Source organism: Apteryx mantelli, unplaced genomic scaffold (assembly GCF_036417845.1).
Source record: "Apteryx mantelli isolate bAptMan1 unplaced genomic scaffold, bAptMan1.hap1 HAP1_SCAFFOLD_20, whole genome shotgun sequence".
Classification (NCBI taxonomy): Eukaryota; Metazoa; Chordata; class Aves; order Apterygiformes; family Apterygidae; genus Apteryx; species Apteryx mantelli.
This window is the reverse complement of record NW_027118553.1, coordinates 4145853-4164290: the sequence shown is the minus strand read 5'-3', so window position 1 is coordinate 4164290 and position 18438 is coordinate 4145853. Positions and strand designations below refer to the sequence as shown.

At 53.7% G+C, this 18438-nt stretch overlaps 2 protein-coding genes across 2 annotated transcripts; both read left to right on the top strand.

Moving 5' to 3' along the window:
* Positions 1-1690: 1690 nt before the first annotated feature.
* LOC136995986 (olfactory receptor 14A16-like) lies at positions 1691-2650 on the top strand. The gene has a single exon (XM_067316980.1). It carries the CDS (start codon positions 1691-1693, stop codon positions 2648-2650), a length of 960 nt encoding a protein of 319 aa, XP_067173081.1.
* A 14199-nt stretch (positions 2651-16849) lies between these two features.
* Positions 16850-18221, top strand: LOC136995985 (olfactory receptor 14A16-like). Its single transcript, XM_067316979.1, has 2 exons — positions 16850-17752; positions 18204-18221. The coding sequence occupies exons 1-2, from the start codon at positions 16850-16852 to the stop codon at positions 18219-18221; spliced, it is 921 nt and encodes a 306-aa protein (XP_067173080.1).
* Positions 18222-18438: the final 217 nt, after the last annotated feature.

Here is an 18438-nt window from a genome sequence, read left to right as displayed (position 1 = left end):
GCATCACCTTTGTGGCCTTATAGGAGTTTATGTGACCTGCTCCTTAGGACCTGCATGCCCAGAGATGCCCCTGGACAGTGCTCCATCCTGGGAGGTTTCTGTAGGGCGGAACTGAGCACAGAGAGGGTGAGAAGGGGCCTGGGAGCACTGACCAGGAAAAAATGTTGTGACAAAGAAAGAGCTGCCAGCAGGGACAGCTCCAGGCAGCAGAGATAGGCAGGGAATGAGAGGGAGCTGGCAGCAGAAACATCGTGGGAGAATGGATTTAGGCAAGTCATGGTCAGTACTTTTGATGCCAACATCTTCCTCTGAGCAAGCCCCCTGTGTCTCCTCTCCCACCCAGCAGAGCCTCTGCCCTGAAAGTTATGGAGTCCAGGGCATGAGCCCTCTCCTCTGCAGCCAGAACTCCAGCAGAGGAGAGGGGCCTCTCTCTTGCCACGGTTCCATTTCATGCTGCCTGACAAAGGGAGTGAGAGCGACTGCCCTGCGATGTTGCCGTCTGCGAGGTGGCATGCCCAGCTGGGTAAGGCATTCCTGAGTTCCCATCTGTGTGTCTTTTCTGTTGCCTCTCTTGACTGCAGGATCATGAGGTTGCTCCTTGTTTCTCTTCCTGTCCACGCTGCTCCTCTTCTTGATCTCAGGCTCCCTGGGGTGGGCTTCAGACATCGATGCTGCAAATTGCACGACAGAGGGGTCTACATAGGAATGAGGTTGCCCCAGGCCCTTCTGATCTATGGAGCTCTGGGGTTGGGAAGTGAGCTGACTCTCCCTTAAGGAGACACTGTCTTCAGTCCTAACAGTCCTTTGACTGTTTCGTGGTGGTGTCCTGCCAGGCTGTGAGCTGCCCTCCAGAAAGGCAAAGCTGTCTCATAGCACCTCTGTGATATCTGAGAGACTAATGAAAAAGGTGCAGAGATGTTGAGAGTGTGGAAATGGTGGTGGGAGGCTGTATATGGGCATCTGAAAAGAGCCCTGTGTGTCCTTGGCTAGAAGGGGAGTGTGGAGATTTCCTTCAGGTGCCTGGAGAAAGGGTGAGAAAGTTGGAGATCTTCACTTTGAAACTGGATTCATCTGCTGTCAGCAATGGCTGGTTTCTTTCTAGGGCAACATATGAGTGTGATTGTCCTCTGCCTCAAAGAGTTGCAAGCACGGGAACAAGACTAATAGACAAAGTAGCTGTCCTCACTCTGCAGCAAGGGACAGGGAATCCATTTTTCCTGCCAAGGATTTCTACCCTCAAGGAACAGTCCTCAGGGGTGACAAGGACATCTACAAGAAAATAAACAATATTTAAAAATCCCTAAAACTCTGTTTATCAACCATCATTCTTTACAAATCAGAGTGAAGATGCTGAAAAGCCTTTCTACATGACGGGTGGATTTCACGTAACAGAAATTGTGAATGTCAGAGCTAGTCACCCCCGTTGCCCCATTCCCACTACTGTACAGCAGAACAGGCTCCTCTGGAGCCCATGGGCAGAGTTTCCTGCCCCTCAGCACACTCAGTGAGCACAAACTGGAGTTCAAGCAAGGGAGCTGCACAAAGATCCTCTCTGTAAAGAGAGAGGCAGTGTGGGGGGTTGCATGAGAACTGGACGATTTTTTTTTTTTTTTTTTTGCTTGAAAAGTCTCTCCTAACTTCCCAATGTCTTTTCTTCTTTCAACAGTCCCCCACGCCTGGAGACAGCAAAATGCCCAACAGCAGCTCCCTCAACGAGTTCCTCCTCCTGCCATTTGCAGACACACGGGAGCTGCAGCTCTTGCACTTCTCGCTCTTCCTGGGCATCTACCTGGCTGCCCTCCTGGGCAACGGCCTCATCATCACAGCCATAGCCTGCAACCACCACCTCCACACCCCCATGTACTTCTTCCTCCTCAACCTCTCCCTCCTCGACCTTGGCTCAATCTCTACCACTGCCCCCAAATCCATGGCTAATTCCCTGTGGAACACTAGGGTCATTTCCTACTTGGGATGTGCTGCCCAGGTCTTCCTGGTTGTCTTCTTTTTAGGAGGAGAGTATTCTCTTCTCACTGTTATGGCGTATGACCGCTACAATGCCATTTGCAGACCCCTGCACTATGGTACCCTCATGGACAGCAGAGCTTGTGTCAAAATTGCAGCTGCTGCCTGGGCCAGTGGTTTTCTCAATGCTCTCCTGCACACTGGGAACACATTTTCGATACCACTCTGCCAAGGCAATGTCGTGGACCAGTTCTTCTGTGAAATCCCCCAGATCCTCAAGCTCTCCTGCTCAGACTCCTGCCTCAGGGAAGTTGGGCTTATTGTGGTTAGTCTCTGTTTATTCTTTGGGTGTTTTGTTTTCATTGTGCTGTCCTACGTGCAGATCTTCACTGCTGTGCTGAGGATCCCCTCTGAGCAGGGACGACACAAAGCCTTTTCCATGTGCCTGCCTCACTTGGCCGTGGTCTCCCTGTTTGTCAGCACTGCATTTTTTGCTTACCTGAAGCCCCCCTCCCTCTCCTCCCCAGCTCTGGATCTGGTGGTGGCTGTTCTGTACTCGATGGTGCCTCCAACAGTGAACCCCCTCATCTACAGCATGAGGAACAAGGAACTCAAAGATGCCCTGAGGAAAGTGATTTCATGGACATTTTTCAGCAGTGGTAATATTGCCATTGCTCTCCACAATTGAATGCCAGGGCATCACAACCAGTCCTGAGCTTTTTTCTTCACTTTATTTTTATTATCACTATTATTTCTAGTATTTGTAATGATGTTGCTACACAATTCCTTGGATTCATTCCACCTTCACTGAGACTGTTCTGTCTCACCTGGTACCCACATCAAATTGTGTCTAACCCTGTGTCAGAGATGACTCCGCACAGTGTCTTTGTGATAAAGTAAGTTCTACCCAGTGCAGTACCTGAAGGCTGGGCTTTTCTTCTAAAGCTGGTGTCAAGAAGAGGCCTAAGGAATTGCATGTCAAAAGGGCCTGCTGGGCAGAGATGTCCATGAGCTTAGAAGCAAAAAGCTCATAATCATGTTATGATCTCTTAGAGAACAAGGGCTGGATTTAGGACTCACCCATCGCTGTCCAGTAACAGTGGAGATGACAAATTGTCAATGCTGATGTACAAACCCAGGGCTGTTCCACATGTTAAAGCACAGTGTCAGATGCCTGTTCTCCTGGAGGGGAATCTGGAGGTGCCAGGAGAGCTCTGGGAATCTTCTAGGACAGCATGTGCCTGGGGCGGGCAGTGAGTGGAGCCTCACAAAGGGAGAGGTCCTCCAAGGTGGAGTCACCTAAGGGTAAAGTGCTAAACCCAGGTATCCGTGGGCAAAGCAGGACTCTGCCATCCCAGCAGAGGCAGTGGGGACCCATCTGTCATGGGGAAGGGAGACTGGAGAGTGATTCATGTCATCAGTGTGATACCAGGGGCAAGATGTAGAGGCGCATCTGGACTCAAGTAGTACCCTTGGAAATTCTCCATAGTCCCTCCAAGCACCTGCCACATCCGCAGTCCCTGGAGGGATTGGAGGCCATGATCCCCATTTGGTTGGGTCTGCTTTCCACCCTGACCAGCACAGCCAGTGCAGAGTGACCCTGTGGCCCCACAGCCTGTTCGCTCTGCAGAGCAGCACCGGTAGGGCCCCACGGGAGAACAGGGGAGGGGGTGTGGGAATGGCCAGCGAGATCAGAGGAGGGATTGGGAGAGATGAGAAGGAAGTGGAACTGGGCTTGAAATTGCCGACCTTTAATGCAAGACAATGTTCAGAGTGTGGGCACACTGAAGTGAGCTCCCAGTGCAGAGCCAGAAGTCCTTGCTCTGCTGGCCCTCCACATGGCCTGGGAAGTGCCTGAAGAAGGATTAATGCTCCCCACCCTCCCAGCTCCTTGTGCCATCATCCCTCCTGAAGGTTGGCACCAAAAAGAAGGCTGGGAGCCCTTGTGGGAGCTTGTGTTGAAGGAAGCAGCACCCAGGAGCCATATCATTTTGCTGCTGTCCCTCAGGCCCTGTCCCCAGCACATCTCCTTCAGACAAAATGTGCATCTTCAGACACCCTGTGTGCTGGTCCTTACCCCAGATGTCACCACCAGACAAGGCTCCATGCCCAACCGCAGGACTGGGCATCCAGCTGTGAGCCGTGGAGGATGAGCCCTCTGCTGGTTCCTCTGCAGGGCTGGCAGGGAGCATGCAGGGGAGGTCCTGGGGCCATTTACTGGGCCTCTAGACCATCCTCCTCCCACGGGGGACCTCAAGCAGGGTCTGCCAGAGCAAAGATCCAACCCAGCTTGTTGTTGCATGAACAGAGAGGAGAAACTGCCCCCGGAAACACTTCCCAGACCCAGCCCCTCGTACCAGCCATTTCCAGCACTGGCCATTCCCATGGTGCTGGTGAGGGGTGATCTTGGAATGTGACCAGCTCCATCTGCCTGCTGGGCTCAGCACCTGCATGGGGGAATGGCCATCCTGCCTGGCCTCTCTCCCTGGGCCCAGGCACCAGCAGACCCCAGAGCATGGTCGTCTTCTAACCCTGGTGGGGGACAGGATGAGGGCTGGGCAGGGCTGGGGACTGGTGGGAGGCTGCTGAACAGGAGGGCCATAGTGGCCAGGGCACCAAGGGCTGGGCCAGTGCAGGGATGAGGTGCAGATGGGAGCCACAACACTCCAGAAGCTCCCAACAGTCACAGAGAGGACTCACTGCTGTTATCAGGGCTGGGGGTCTCTTGGGGGCTGCAGCCATCAGCACCACCTGTCAGGACTCCCAGACACAGCACAGATGCTCAGTGCTCAGTACCACAGTTTATGGTGCTCCCCGTCTCTTGTGTCACCATCCCCTCTCAGGAGCACTGTTGGGTGCATCACTCCCTGCCCGGGTGTGGAAAGGAGCTGCTGGAGCTTCTCTTCTCAGCCCTGCTGACCCCAGCTCTGCCTTGGTGTCAGCCCACAGGCTCTGCCCTGGGTCATGCTATGTCTCCATACGCTCTCCTCCTTGACCATGTGGGGACCTGCAGCATGTATGTCTGCTTAGAGCTGGCCACCACGGCCCACCTGAATGGTCCCAGGAGATCCTAGCCAGGCTGTGCTTGGAGGTGAGGCTGTGATTGTCCTCAGTCAACGTAGATGGGATGGTGTGGCTGGGGGCCAAGGGGAGGAAAGCACAAGAGACAAGTTTAAGAAAAAAAGAAACCATAGTCACCATGATAGTGGAGCAGTAGTGGGGCAGGGATCAGGAGATCTTTAAAAACTTTCCTGGAGAAAGCACTTACCAACCTGATCTAACTGTAAAGTTAGACCATCTCAAAGCAGATCGTGGTGCTGGAGATCTTCAGCAGGAATCTCCAGGGCTGAAATTCAGAGCAGTGTCCCTGCACCCCAGGGTGCTGTGTGCCCGGGGCAGTGACTCTGCCGCCTGCGAGGGTCAGCACTCAGCCTGCCCGCGGAGCTCCCCACAGCGCTGCAGGGCAAAGCTCTGGGTGGAAGGAGTCACCCCTGGCAAGGCAGGTTCATTCTCTTGTTGAGATGGTGCTGTGTGGGTCAGGGCTGCTCTCAGCTCCAGCTCACCCCCACGATATTTCCAACAGGCCTTTTCTAGAGGACAGTCAAGGCAGGGACAGGGGTTACCATAAACAGAAGGGCTCTCCAGAGTCGGTGCTGTCATTTTCCTCCTGTTTGCAGAGTGCTGGCAGGGAAAAGACATGGGAGAGAGAAACAGCTCCCAGGAGGAAAAGCTCCGAACAGTGAAGAGAGGATCCGTGAATGAGAGGAAACTAGAACCGTAAATGCTGTGGGAGGGGGAATTTGGAGACCTCCCTGTCATGCCCTTCAATGCAGACCTCTTCCTCTAAGCAAGCCCCCTGGGTCTCCTCTCCCACCCAGCACAGCCTCTGCCCTCCAGGCCAGGGGGTGCAGGGCACGAGCTGCATGCTCTAGCCTGAGCTGCAGCAGAGGAGAGGGGCATCTCTCCTGCAGCGTGCCCATCTCCCACTGTGTGACAAAGGGGCTGAGAGCAGCTGTCCTTGTCTGTGCAGGTCTGGGAGGTGGTGTGCACAGCTGGATGAGGGGAAGGCTTTCCTGGCTGCCCATCTGTCTCTCGCTCCTTGCTTTCCCTGTGGTAGGAGCATCACAGTGTTGCTCCTTGCTTCTTCACCTCTCTGTGCTGGTCTGCTTCTTGCTCTTGTACTCTCTGGGCTGAAGGAGGGCGGTTCAGCTGCAGTTACGGCATAGACCCTGTGGGTGCTGCATGCAGTTGTCTTCATGGCAGTGGCATGTCCAAGTCCCCTTCCAACCCTCTAGGCAACACATTTCATCTGGTAGGGGAATGATCTGATTCTCCCTTAGGAAGAAGCCCCATCTTTAGCCCTCTTGACTGTCTCTCCTGGGTGTCCTGCCAGGCTGCAAGCTGCCCTCCAGAAGACCACAGCTCTCCCATAACATATGTGTGATAGCTGAGAGTCCTTGTGCTGGTCATGTGAATCAAAAACATCATCAAACACTCTGAAGAGCTCTCCATAGCACTCTCTCCATATGTGGGTTGAGAGAGAAGAATCTGGAAAGCTTCACTTTGAAACTGTACCCCTCCACTCTCAGTTCCATCTCGTTCCTTTCTTAAAGTAATTTGTGAGTGTGACTGTCCTTTAGCTGGGAGAGTTGCGAACACAGGGCAGAGAGGGGCAAGACTCATGGACAGACCAGATCCCCTGACTCCGTACAAAGTCACCATGAGCCCTTTTTCCTCTTGGGGTGCACAAGTGCTCATGCCGAGAGCAACTAAAATGCCAAAGATTTCTTCCCCATCAAAGCAGGCTCCCAGGGTGTGATGGAGGCATCTGAAAACTAAGGAAATACAGAAACAGACCCCTCCACTGCAGCCCATTTTCTGGAGAAAATCACTGTTTACATGTTCACAGCCTTTCCACAAGACAGGTGGATGTAATCTGCTGCAGGATGTGCACCTCAGAGCTAGTCACTTCCCAGTGCCACTACAGTGCCTGGAGAAAGAGGGAAGATGGTGAACTGACATGAGGACAGGGTCTATCTCATTGGGACAGAGGTGTGTGGAAAGGGTCGGGTCAGCCCCTGCCTTCACTGCACTGCTTCTCTCCCTTGGCAGAGTGGGAGCTGCTGTGATTGATCCAGAAAGAGACACTTCTGTTGAGGAGGGCAAGATTTGGAGAGATGAATCCCTCAGAAGGATCTTCTCTTTCGGAGTCAGCTGACTCCATGAGTGCTGTATTTGTCTCTCACAAGGATAAAAAGAGACTATTGCCACTGAGTCACTGGACATAATGCCCTTCACTCAGCTCATGGTGCCCATCCCCAGGGATGCCCACCAAATGCACAAGGCAGTCTGACATCTCCATTGTCACTGCCCAGCAGAGCAGGGCTGACTCCTGTGGGGCCCATGGGCAGAGGCCCCTGTGCTACACACGCAGCATGAGCCAGAAGTCAGGAAAGGGAGCTGAATGAAGGCAAAGGAGAAGGGCAGTGTGGGTGGTGCTCTGAGGAGTGGACTGGGTTTTGCTCAGAGAAGCCTGTTCTAACTTGTTAGTGCCTTTTCTTCCTTGGACAGTGCCCTGAAGCAAGAAAGAGCAAATGTCTAATGGCAGCTCCCTCAATGAGTTCCTTCTCCTGGCATTTGCAGACAAGTGGGAGCTGCAGATCTTGCACTTCTCGCTCTTCCTGGGCATCTACCTGGCTGCCCTCCTGGGCAATGGCCTCATCATCACAGCCGTAGCCTGCGACCACCACCTCCACACCCCCATGTACTTCTTCCTCCTCAACCTCTCCCTCCTTGACCTTGGCACCATTTCTGTCATTGTCCCCAAATCCATGGCCAATTCTCTGAGGGACAGCAGAGCCATTTCCTACTCAGGATGTGCTGCACAGATCTTCCTGGTTGTCTTCTTGTTTACAGGGGAGCTTTCTTTCCTCTCTGTCATGTCCTATGACTGCTACGTTGCCATCTGCAAACCCCTGCATTTTGGGACCCTCATGGGCAACAGAGCCTGTCCCAAAACGGCAGCAGCTGTCTGGGCCAGTGGTTTTCTCAATGTGGTGCTACACACTGGAAACACATTTTCAATGCTGCTCTGCCAAGGCAACACAGTGGACCAGTTCTTCTGTGAAATCCCCCAGATCCTCAAGCTCTCCTGCTCAGACTCCTACCGCAGGGAAGTTGGGCTTAGTGTGGTTAGACTTTGTTTAATCTGTGGGTGCTTTGTTTTCATTTTGCTGTCCTACGTGCAGATCTTCACTGCTGTGCTGAGGATCCCCTCTGAGCAGGGACGACACAAAGCCTTTTCCATGTGCCTCCCTCACCTGGCCGTGGTCTCCCTGTACATCAGCACTGGCTTCTTTGCCTACCTGAAGCCCCCTCCCTCTCCTCCCCAGCTCTGGATCTCATGATGGCTGTTCTGTACTCAGTGGTGCCTCCAAAAGTGAACCCTCTCATCTACAGCATGAGGAACAAGGAGCTCAAAGATGCCCTGAAGAAACTGCTTCAGCTGGTACTAGTTCAGCAGAAATAAGCTGCCCATCCCTCTTCACAGCTGGTTTCTGATTTCTCTCAAAACAACTCCTATGCTTTGGGCATTCTCTCTGTGATAATCATGTTTGTACACAAGTATTTGAATCCCACTTCTTCAGAGGCATGAACCCAGTCTGTCTGACTGAGATGCCTGCTGTAAATGTGTCTGTCACTGTGTGAGACCTGGCTTTGCTCTAATAAAAGGGCATTTCCTCAGCACAGTGCTTGAAGGTTGGGCTCTCCTTCCAAAGCTGGAGTCAAAAATGTGCTCAAGGACTTTCACCCTGAAAGACCCTGTTGCTTTTCTGGCACTCTGCATGGGCTCAAGGCCATGAGCTCCTAGGTGATGTGTTAGGGAATGAGGGTGGGTGGGTGCCCAGTGCTCCTGGAGGTGGTGAACGGTCAAGCAGTATCTGCCATATGACAGGGCTGGAGACTGATGCCTGTCCTTCTCAAAGGGAGTATGGAGCCCCCAGGAGAGCACGGGGCATCTCCAAGGGCACCGTGTGCCTCGGGGTGGGCAGTGAATGGAGCTTCACAAAATGAAGTGGAGTCACCCAAAGGTAAAGGGCAAAAGCAATGAATGTCCAGTCTAGTGAGAGCTCTGCAATCCCATGGGAGGCAGTGTGGACCCTGCAGGCACAGGGAAGGGAGCCTGGAGAGTTGTTCATGTCACCTTCAATCAGAAACCATGGGCTGGCTGTAGGGACACCCCAGAACACAGCCTGAGCCCTTTGAAATGCCCTGTGATTGCTCAGAGCATCGTCCATGGCCACAGACCCCTTGGTAGGGGTTGTCACATGCAATGATTCCTGTTTGGCTGGACCTTTTTCCCACCCTGACCACCACGGCCACTGTGGAGTCACACCATGCCCTGTTGTCGCTTAGCCATTCACTGTGTAGAGCAGCACCGCCAGCTTGGGGCCCTGTGGGGAGGATGGAGGAGGGTCCAGGAATGGCCAGGCAGGCCAGCATTGATGCACCCACCTGGGGAAAGGCCCTTGGGGGAGCAAGGACACACCTAGAGAAGAGGAAAGGAGCAAGTGTGTGCTGGCAAGGAGGAGTAAATGCGAGAGAGAAATCTGTTTCTCTGTATGTCAACTAAGGGCAGGCTGCTGTGTTCCTGGGGCAGCAGGAGCTGCTGGAGGAGCCCCAGGGCAGGGACTCTTGTGCTGTGCTGGAGAGAGGGGCTGGCACGGGGGTCTGCAGGCAGCCTGGAGGTAGGGAATCTGCTGGACACCAGAACAAGGTACGCGGAGTGACGCTGTCCTCTGTGTCCTTGTGCCACTGGGGCCAGTTCCAGCTTGGGGGCTGATGGGGCAGCTGACACACACACTCCTGTCCCCCCAGAGCTGCTGTGCTCGCCGGGGGCCTGTGGCTGTGGAGTGAGTGCCCAGAGCTCTGCAGCCCCCTGTGGCAAGCACTGCTGGGGCCCACCACCAGCCTGGGTTGCTCTGCTGGGTGAGCCGGGGAGAAGGCAGGGGAGGTGGGGAGAGGCAGGGAGGGTCTGGGCTGGGCTGGAAAGGGCCCAGGAGAGGAAAGCACCAATGTCAGCTCAGCTGTGTGAACAGGCAGGGTGAGGACACACACTGGGGGTTTGTGGTGCAGAGTCAGGTGTCATGGAGGGGAATCAAGACATGCCAGGTGCAGAAGAGAGGAGGCCTCTCTGTGCCCTTGGTTGCAGGGACCGACCACGGAGGTGCCCCCAGGCATTCGTCACAGACCAGCCTCTCACATCAACCTTTTCCGGCTGTGGCTGCGCACCCCAGGTTTCTGCAGTTTGCTGCATGTCCAGCTCCTTCCTGCTGGGCTCAGTGCCTGTATTGAGGGGAACGGCCAGCGCTGCCTGGCCTCCTTCCTGGTCCAGACCCCGGCAGACCCCAGGGGAGGGCTGTGTGCTAACGCCCATGTGGGACGCGGCTAGGGAAGGGCTGGGGCCGGGCGCTGGGGGAGGCTGGGAAAGCAGGAGGGCTGTGAGTGTATGGGGCACCGAGGGCCATCGTGGGGACCATGCCAGGGGGTCGTTTCCCCATCCCTGAATGCACCCTGCCCTGTGTGATGCCTGCACAGTGGGGCCGTGGGGGTGTGTGCGGGCACAGGGACAGGGCACAGATGGGAGCCACGATGCTCCTCACCGCTCCACTGCAAAAGAGAAACTCCCAGGAGAGCTCGCCCAGCCCTACCCCATGAGCTCTTGTCCCTGCTCCAGGCAGGCCAGAGCAGAGGCTGAGGACCAAGAGGTCCCTCAGGCAAAACGGGGACCAGCCTTGTGGAGCTGGCCCTGAGCACCTCAGGACAGGCAGAGTGCCCTCATCCTATGTCCCCATCCTGCTGGAAGGATGCCACAGGCACCATGGATATGGCCTGTTTCTGCCTGGGGTCAGTGCAGGACTTCTGCGTGTGAGATGAACGTGACAGCCGCTGCACTGTAGAAATACCAGCCACCGCCCATCACTGAAGTCCCCACTGTTCCCTGTCCCTGCCCTGCTGACCTGCCACCACCCCCTGTGCTGCCCCATCTCCCATCCCCTCCCCCCACACTGCGGGGACCAGCGATGCAGCAGGACCTGGCACAGCCCTGCAGCCACTGCCTGTCCCCCAGCCCTCCCCAGCTCCTCCTCAAACATGACATCTATCTTCAAAAAGGACAAGAAGGAGGATCTGGGGAAGGACCTGGGCAGTCATGGTGGATATCAAGTTGACAAGAAGACAGCAAGGTGCTCTTGTAGCAAAGATGGCCACCGTTACCCTGGCTTGTATTAGCAAGAATGCAGGCAGCAGGGCAAGTGCAGGGGGACACTGGAAATATCCTGGCAGCCTTGACCAAAAAGGAGCAAAATAAAGAAAAGTCAGAACTGGCAGACTACCCACGTTGGAGAGAGCAGTATGATTAACCCAGGTACTGCAGATATTTTAAAACACCCCCCCCAAAATGGCATTTCTGCCAGTGGCCAACGGGCTAGAGCCAGATGTGCCCAGACTTTCTCACAGGGGAAAGCTCCAGGGGGACTTCTGATTTACTCTTCCTCTAATAGCATGGCCAAGAATGTGATTATGGAGGGGTAGAACATGTTTTTGTTAGTCTAACTTTTTAACTAAAGCATTAGGACTCATGCTCAAGCACACCAATGTGGGGGGCATTGGCTTTTCATTGGCTTCCGTGGCTGCAGGATGCAGCCTGAGTTTGTTCGGAAAGAGAAAAGATTGGGACTGAATGTCCTGAGGGTGGCTATAAACTGATGCTTTCCCTGCTCTTCAGTGATACTTCCTCTGGTCACACCTCAGTCTACCCTGAACTCTATTTTTCCCCTTGCAGAATAGATCAGGACTGCGGAGAAAGAGCTGAGTCCAGGGCAAGGCCACGCTGATAATCTGGGCAGCCTGTGGAGCCCCCTGAGAAACTAAATGTGTGCACGAGACCTCACAGCAAAGGCCTGGATAAACCAAGTGACAGTGACCCTCCTGAGGTGCCAAGGATCCCAAGCCCTGAGCCACAGGGCTTCATACAGCCTCCTCTGCTCATGCCAGGGGCTCATGACGCACCTCACAGAGTAAGATAAATGTGTGTGGGAGAGATGGAGAAAGAAAGCAGAAAGGAATCAAAAGAGGGAAAATTCAGGCCTGGATTCCCACCAGTAAACATCTCCAAATACGGGTGGATTTACTCCCTCTGTGGCAAGGCCGTTTCTTCCATGACCAGCATTAGCTGGGGGAAGGAGGGTTTTTTTCCTGACACCTCTTGTGGGATGGAGGGCAACAGGATTTGGGAGACCCCTTCCAGCCAAAGGGGAGTTCTGGGCACTCAGGCAGATTTCAGCCTGGGACCTTCAAGTCCAGGGTGGCTGAAGACTACAGGATGCCTCCAATGTGTGGCTCACAAAGGACCTGAGTCACATCACAGCCACCCTTGAAACACCCTCAGAAGCAGATCCTGTAACATCTGGCCTGAATGAGACCTGCAGTATTTCCCTACCTTTCTCTGTGCACCTAAAACTTTCTTTTTAGCTCCTCAGCCCTGGGGAGCAGTCTCAGCTCCTGGAGTAGTGGGGAAGGCACCAGTGACTGCCAGCCCTGCCACTACACCCAGAATTTCTTTGTATTGAACTAAACCAAGTCCCTAGGGTGCTCCCTGCAGCCGACTGGATGGGCACAGGTGGGACCGGGCCATTCCTGTTCCTCCAAAGCATGCTGCTTGAGGAAGTGCTGGAAGAAGAGGCTTGGTGGGATCCTCATGGCACTGCTCTGCCTGGGGCTGTGATAACGCCCTGCAGTTCCTAGGCCAGGCACTTTTGGACAAGCAGGCAGCAGTGCTTATGGGAGTCGATCAGGAGGATGCCCTCCAGACAGGCAAGGAGACCTCAGGATCTTATCACCCTGTAGGAGAGCAGCTGGTCACTCAGAGGACTGGGTGGAGGAGGGACAGGTCCCATGGCTTGTGAGGTGAAGGTGCTGAGGTGTGCCTGGGACCAGGGCACTGCTACCTCCTAGGCCCTCTGCCAACACCTGGGAAGCCACTGCAGAAGCAAGCCAGTCCCGGAGAACGACCTTCCCCACATTCCTGGGAGCCAATGACAAGGTTACTTCTGTGTGAGAACATGACCAGGAGCAGGGTCATGGCTGGGGTTTGTGCTTGTCAGGTCACTTCTGCCTGAGTACCTGATAGGCCAGCAGCAGGCATATGAGTGGGGTAGGTGCTTTTGAGATCCTTCTGCCTGAGTGCTGATAGGCCAGCAGCAGGCACATGGCTTCAATTCTGGCTGTGAGGTCACTTATTCCTCTGCAGCTGACAGGCCAACAGGAGGCTCTTGGCTCATGTAGGTTCTTGTAATGCCACCACAGTCTCTGGCGGTGATAGGCCAGGAACAGGCACATGGCTGGTATGTTCACAGTGAGGTCCCTGCTGCCTGGGTACCTGATAGGCCAAAGGTGGGGACATGGCTCTGATGCTGATGGTGAGGTCACTTTCTTCTCTTCTAATTATGTGTCATCAGCAGGCTCTTGGTTGCTCTAGGCTCAGGTAAAGTCACCTCTGCCTCTGCTGCTGATAGGCCAGAATCACCTTTATGGCTTCAGTGCATCTTGTGAGGTCCCTTCTGCCTGAGTCCCAGATAGGCCAGCAGCAGTTTCTATCTTTATGTCATTGCATCAAGTGTCTGCACTGAATTAAAACAGCTGTTTGTAACATTGGGATCTTCATCTGTCTCTGCTTCCTAGAGAGCGAGGGGCTTCGTCTGGTCGTAGTGGGCATCTAGTGTCCTTTCAGCTGGCCAAGGAAATATCCCACTTGGCCCCCACCTGATGCTCCAGCAGGATGTGGGTCTCACAGTCGCTCTACCAGAGCAAGCAGACACTGGCACATGCCTGGGACCACCTCTGTCTCTTCAGCTGTCCCCAGGTGTTTGTGTGTGAGCAACCGGCTCCCCATCCTCCATCTCCAGGGATTACAATGGGAGCTTAGAGAAGGAGCTCACATGCAGACACCTATGTTGTGCTCACTTCACTTTTGGCAAGGAGAATCCCACCTCCTGTGTGTTTGTGGAGTTCACGGGAGGGATCTGAATGCCACTGCATCCCAGGGGCTTCTATAATGGGCATGAGATGCCCAGATTGACCCATCTGAATCAACACCTGAACCATGGGAAAATGAGCTCCCTTCTTGTCCTCTTCTAGGTGTCCTGCCTAGTTAAGACATGGGAATATGGCTTTCAAGGGTGGGATGTTTCCACCTCTCGTAGATAACCATCCTCTGATGAAACAAGTGACAGTGCTGTAACTGGTCTCTGCATTGTTTAGAGAGGGACCAAAGGTGATTATTTTGGTTTACCTCAGTGAATGTCTCCCAGGAGGAGGGAGCACAAGGGACAGAGAAATTCATGTCTTCAGCTGGGCCAGCATTGCTGAGCGGGGCCAGGCTCCTGGGATGGTAGGAGGTCATGGCAACCTGACAGTACTGCTGAGAAACACCTTTGTCCAGGAGCAGCTCCTCTGCCAAGAGCAGCAGGGCTCTGGGCACTGCCTGCTGCTGCTGACATGAGATGAGACAAGGCAGAGAGAAGTGAAAGGCAGTGTGGAGTGGAAGGATGGCTGACAGTTCATTGTGGGAGAAATCTTCACAGCCCTGAACATGGTAAGTCTCTGGCTGTGGGGCAATGCTACTGAGGTTCCTGGAGGGCTCTTCTCAACCTATTCCAACCCATCACTCATACGTTTTCTATGGATCGCTCTCCCAGCTTCTCCAGTGCTGGGGAGGAGGAGATGCTTCAGAGCAGGGATTCCCTGCCACACCGTCACAGGGACAGGGCATGCTGCTACCTTCTCCCAAGGACAGTTGCAGGGCTGTGAAGCTGGGACATGCACACAGGTCTGCCCAGGGCTGTGATTCAGAGCCGTGTCCTTGCAGCACAGAGGAAGGTGGAAAAAAGGGTACTTGAAAGCAAGGAGCTTTCCTTGCAGGGCTTTCAGTTACCTAATTTTGGTAGGGAGGAAAAAGGAAAGAGTTTGCTGGTTTGTCAAGGGACTGGGACTCACAAACCTTCACTCTCAGAGCTCAATAGGTCTGTGAGAAAGGTCAGCAAACCCCTTCAACCCCACCTCCACCTACAGCAACACCAGCAGCACCTTCATGTCTTGCTCAGGGTTTATGTGACCTGCTGCTTAGGACCTGCAAGCACAGAGATGCCCCTGCCCAGGTCTCAGTCCCAGAAGGTTTCTGCAGGGCAGAAGTGAGCACACAGAGGGTGGGGCAGGGTCTGTGAGCGCCGACAGGGAAACGATGTTGGGGGAGAGAAAGCTCCAGGCAGCAGGGACAGCTCCAGGTAGGAAAACTGGGCAGGGAAGGAGAGAGAATTGTTAACAGAAAAATCATGGGAGGATGGATTTGGGCAAGTCATGGTCAGTCCCTGCAATGAAGACACCTTCCTCTGAGCAATCTCCCCCTGTGTCTCCTTTCCCACCCAGTAGAGCCTCTGCCCTGACAGCCCTGGGGTCCAGGGCATGAGCTGCCTCCTCTGCAGCCAGAGCTCCAGCAGAGGAGAGGGGCCTCTCTCCTGCCTCGGGCCCAGTTTGCGCTACCCGACAAAGGGGCTGAGAGCAACTACCCTGCAAATGTCCCCTTCGGCAAGGAGACATGCCCAACTGGGTAAGGTGAGGGCTTTCCAGAGTGCCCGTCTGTCTCTCTCTCTCTCCTTGCCTCCCTTGGCAGCAGGATCGTGGTGCTGCTCCTTGTTTCCCCTCCTCTCCATGATGCTCCTGTTCTTTTCTCGGGCTCCCTGGGGTTCAGGGTTTTCAGCTGCAGTTCAGACATTGATGCTGCAAGTTGTGGAACAGAGGGGTCTGCACGGTGATGAGGTTCCCCCAGCCCCCTTCTAACCTGTGTGGCTCCAGGAAATGCAGTCTGTGCAGCTGGGAAATGAGCCGACTCTCCCTTAAGGAGAGCCCATCTTCAGTCCTTAATGTCCTTTGACTGTTTCCCTGTGGTGTCCTGCCAGGCTGCAAGTGCCCTCCAGAAAGGCACTGCTGTCTCATAGCACCTCTGTGATATCTGAGAGATAAATGAAGAAGGTGCAGAGCTGCTGAGAGTATGGAGCTGGTGGTGGGAGGCTGTATTTGGGCATTGGAAAAGAGCCCTGTGTGTCCTTGGCTGGAAGGACAGTGTGGAGAGCCCTCTCGGGTGCCTGGAGAAAGGGTGAGACATTTGGAGATCTGCACTTTGAAACTGGACTCGTCTGCTCTCAGCAGGGGCTGGTTTCTTTTTAGGGCAACATATGAATGCGATCGTACTCCAGCTCAAAGAGATGCAAGCACAGGACAGCTGGGAATGAGACTAATAGTCAGACAAGCTTCCTCACTCTGCAACAAGGGACAGTGAATCCATTTTTCTCAGGATTTACAGTAGAAATGCTGAGAATTGCTGCCTTTGAGGAACATTCCCCAGTGGTGACAGGGGCATCTCAAAGAAAATTAAAAAATCCCCCAAACTCTGTTCCTCAAACCTCATTCTTTAGAATTGGGAGTGAAGACGGGGAAAAGCCCTTCCACAAGGTGAGTGGATTTCACCTGACAGAAATTGAAAATGTCTGAGCTAGTCACTCCCATAGCCCCATTCCCACTACTGTACAGCAGGACTGACTCCTCTGGAGCTCATAGGCAGAGGTCCCTACTCCTCACAGCACGCTCAGCCAGAGCAAAGTGAAGCTCAAGCAAGGGAGGTGCACAAAGATCCTCTCAGTAAAGAGAGAGGCAAAGTGGGGGGTTGCATGAGAACTGGAACATTTGGGGATTTTTTTTACTTGAAAAGTCTCTCCTAACTTCTCAATGTCTTTTCTTCTTTGGACAGTCCCCCATGCCCAAAGATAGCAAAATGTCCAACAGCAGCTCCCTCACTGAGTTTCTCCTCCTGGCATTCGCGGACACATGGGAGCTGCAGCTCTTGCACTTCTCGCTCTTCCTGGGCATCTACCTGGCTGCCCTCCTGGGCAACGGCCTCATCATCACAGCTGTAGCCTGCGACCACCACCTCCACACCCCCATGTACTTCTTCCTCCTCAACCTCTCCCTCCTCGACCTTGGCACCATCTCCACCACTGTCCCCAAATCTGTTGCCAATTCCCTCTGGAACACCAGGGCCATTTCCTACTTAGGATGTGCTGCCCAGGTCTTCCTATTTTTCTTCTTGTTAGGAGGAGAGTATTCTCTTCTCACTGTCATGGCCTATGACCGCTACGTTGCCATCTGCAAACCCCTGCACTACGGGACCATCATGGGCAGCAGAGCTTGTGTCAGAATGGCGGCAGCTGCCTGGGCCAGTGGTTTTCTCAATGCTCTCCTGCACACTGGGAATACCTTTTCAATACCACTCTGCAAAGGCAATGTCGTGGACCAGTTCTTCTGTGAAATCCCCCAGATCCTCAAGCTCTCCTGCGCAGACTCCTACCTCAGGGAAGTTGGGCTTAGTGTGGTTAGTCTTTGTTTAGCCTTTGGGTGTTTCATTTTCATTGTGCTGTCCTACGTGCAGATCTTCACTGCTGTGCTGAGGATCCCCTCTGAGCAGGGCAGACACAAAGCCTTTTCCATGTGCCTCCCTCACCTGGCCGTGGTCTCCCTGTTTGTCAGCACTGCATTTTTTGCTTACCTGAAGCCCCCCTCCCTCTCCTCCCCAGCTCTGGATCTGGTGGTGGCTGTTCTGTACGCAGTGCTGCCTCCAGCAGTGAACCCCCTCATCTACAGCATGAGGAACAAGGAGCTCAAAGATGCCCTGAGGAAAGTGATTTCATGGACATTTTTCAGCAGTGGTAGCATTGCCATTGCTCTCCACAAATGACTCCCATTGTATCCCATACCAGGACTGAGCTTTCTTTGTTCACTGTATTTTTATTATTACTTATTATTATTATTATTATTATTATTTGTTGTTGTTGTTGTTGTTGTTGTCATGTTGTTGCACAAATGCTTGGGTTCATTCCACCTTTACTGGGGCTGCTCTGTCTCACCTGGTGCCTATATAAAATTGTGTCTGATTAATAATTACTCGGTCAGAGCTGCCTCCCTCACAGTATCTCTGTAATAAAGTAGCTTCTACCCAGTGTAGTACCTGAAGACTGGGCTTTTCTTCTAAAGCTGGTACCAAGAAATTGCACCCCAGAGGGGCCTGCTGCACAGGGTTCAGCATGGGTTTAGAGGCACAAAGCTCATAATCATGTTGTGATTTCTTACAGACCAAGGGCTGGATTTAGGAGTCACCCATTGGTGTCCAGTGAGAGTGGAGATGACCAATTGTCACTGATGTACATACGCAGGGCTTTCCCATATGTTAAGGCACAGTGTCAGGTGTCCATCCTTCTGGAGGCGAAGCTGGAGGTGCCAGGAGAGTACAGGGGATCTCCTAGGATAGCGTGTGCTTGGGGTGGGCAGTGAGAGGAGCCTCACAAAGGGAGAGGTCCTCCAAGGTGG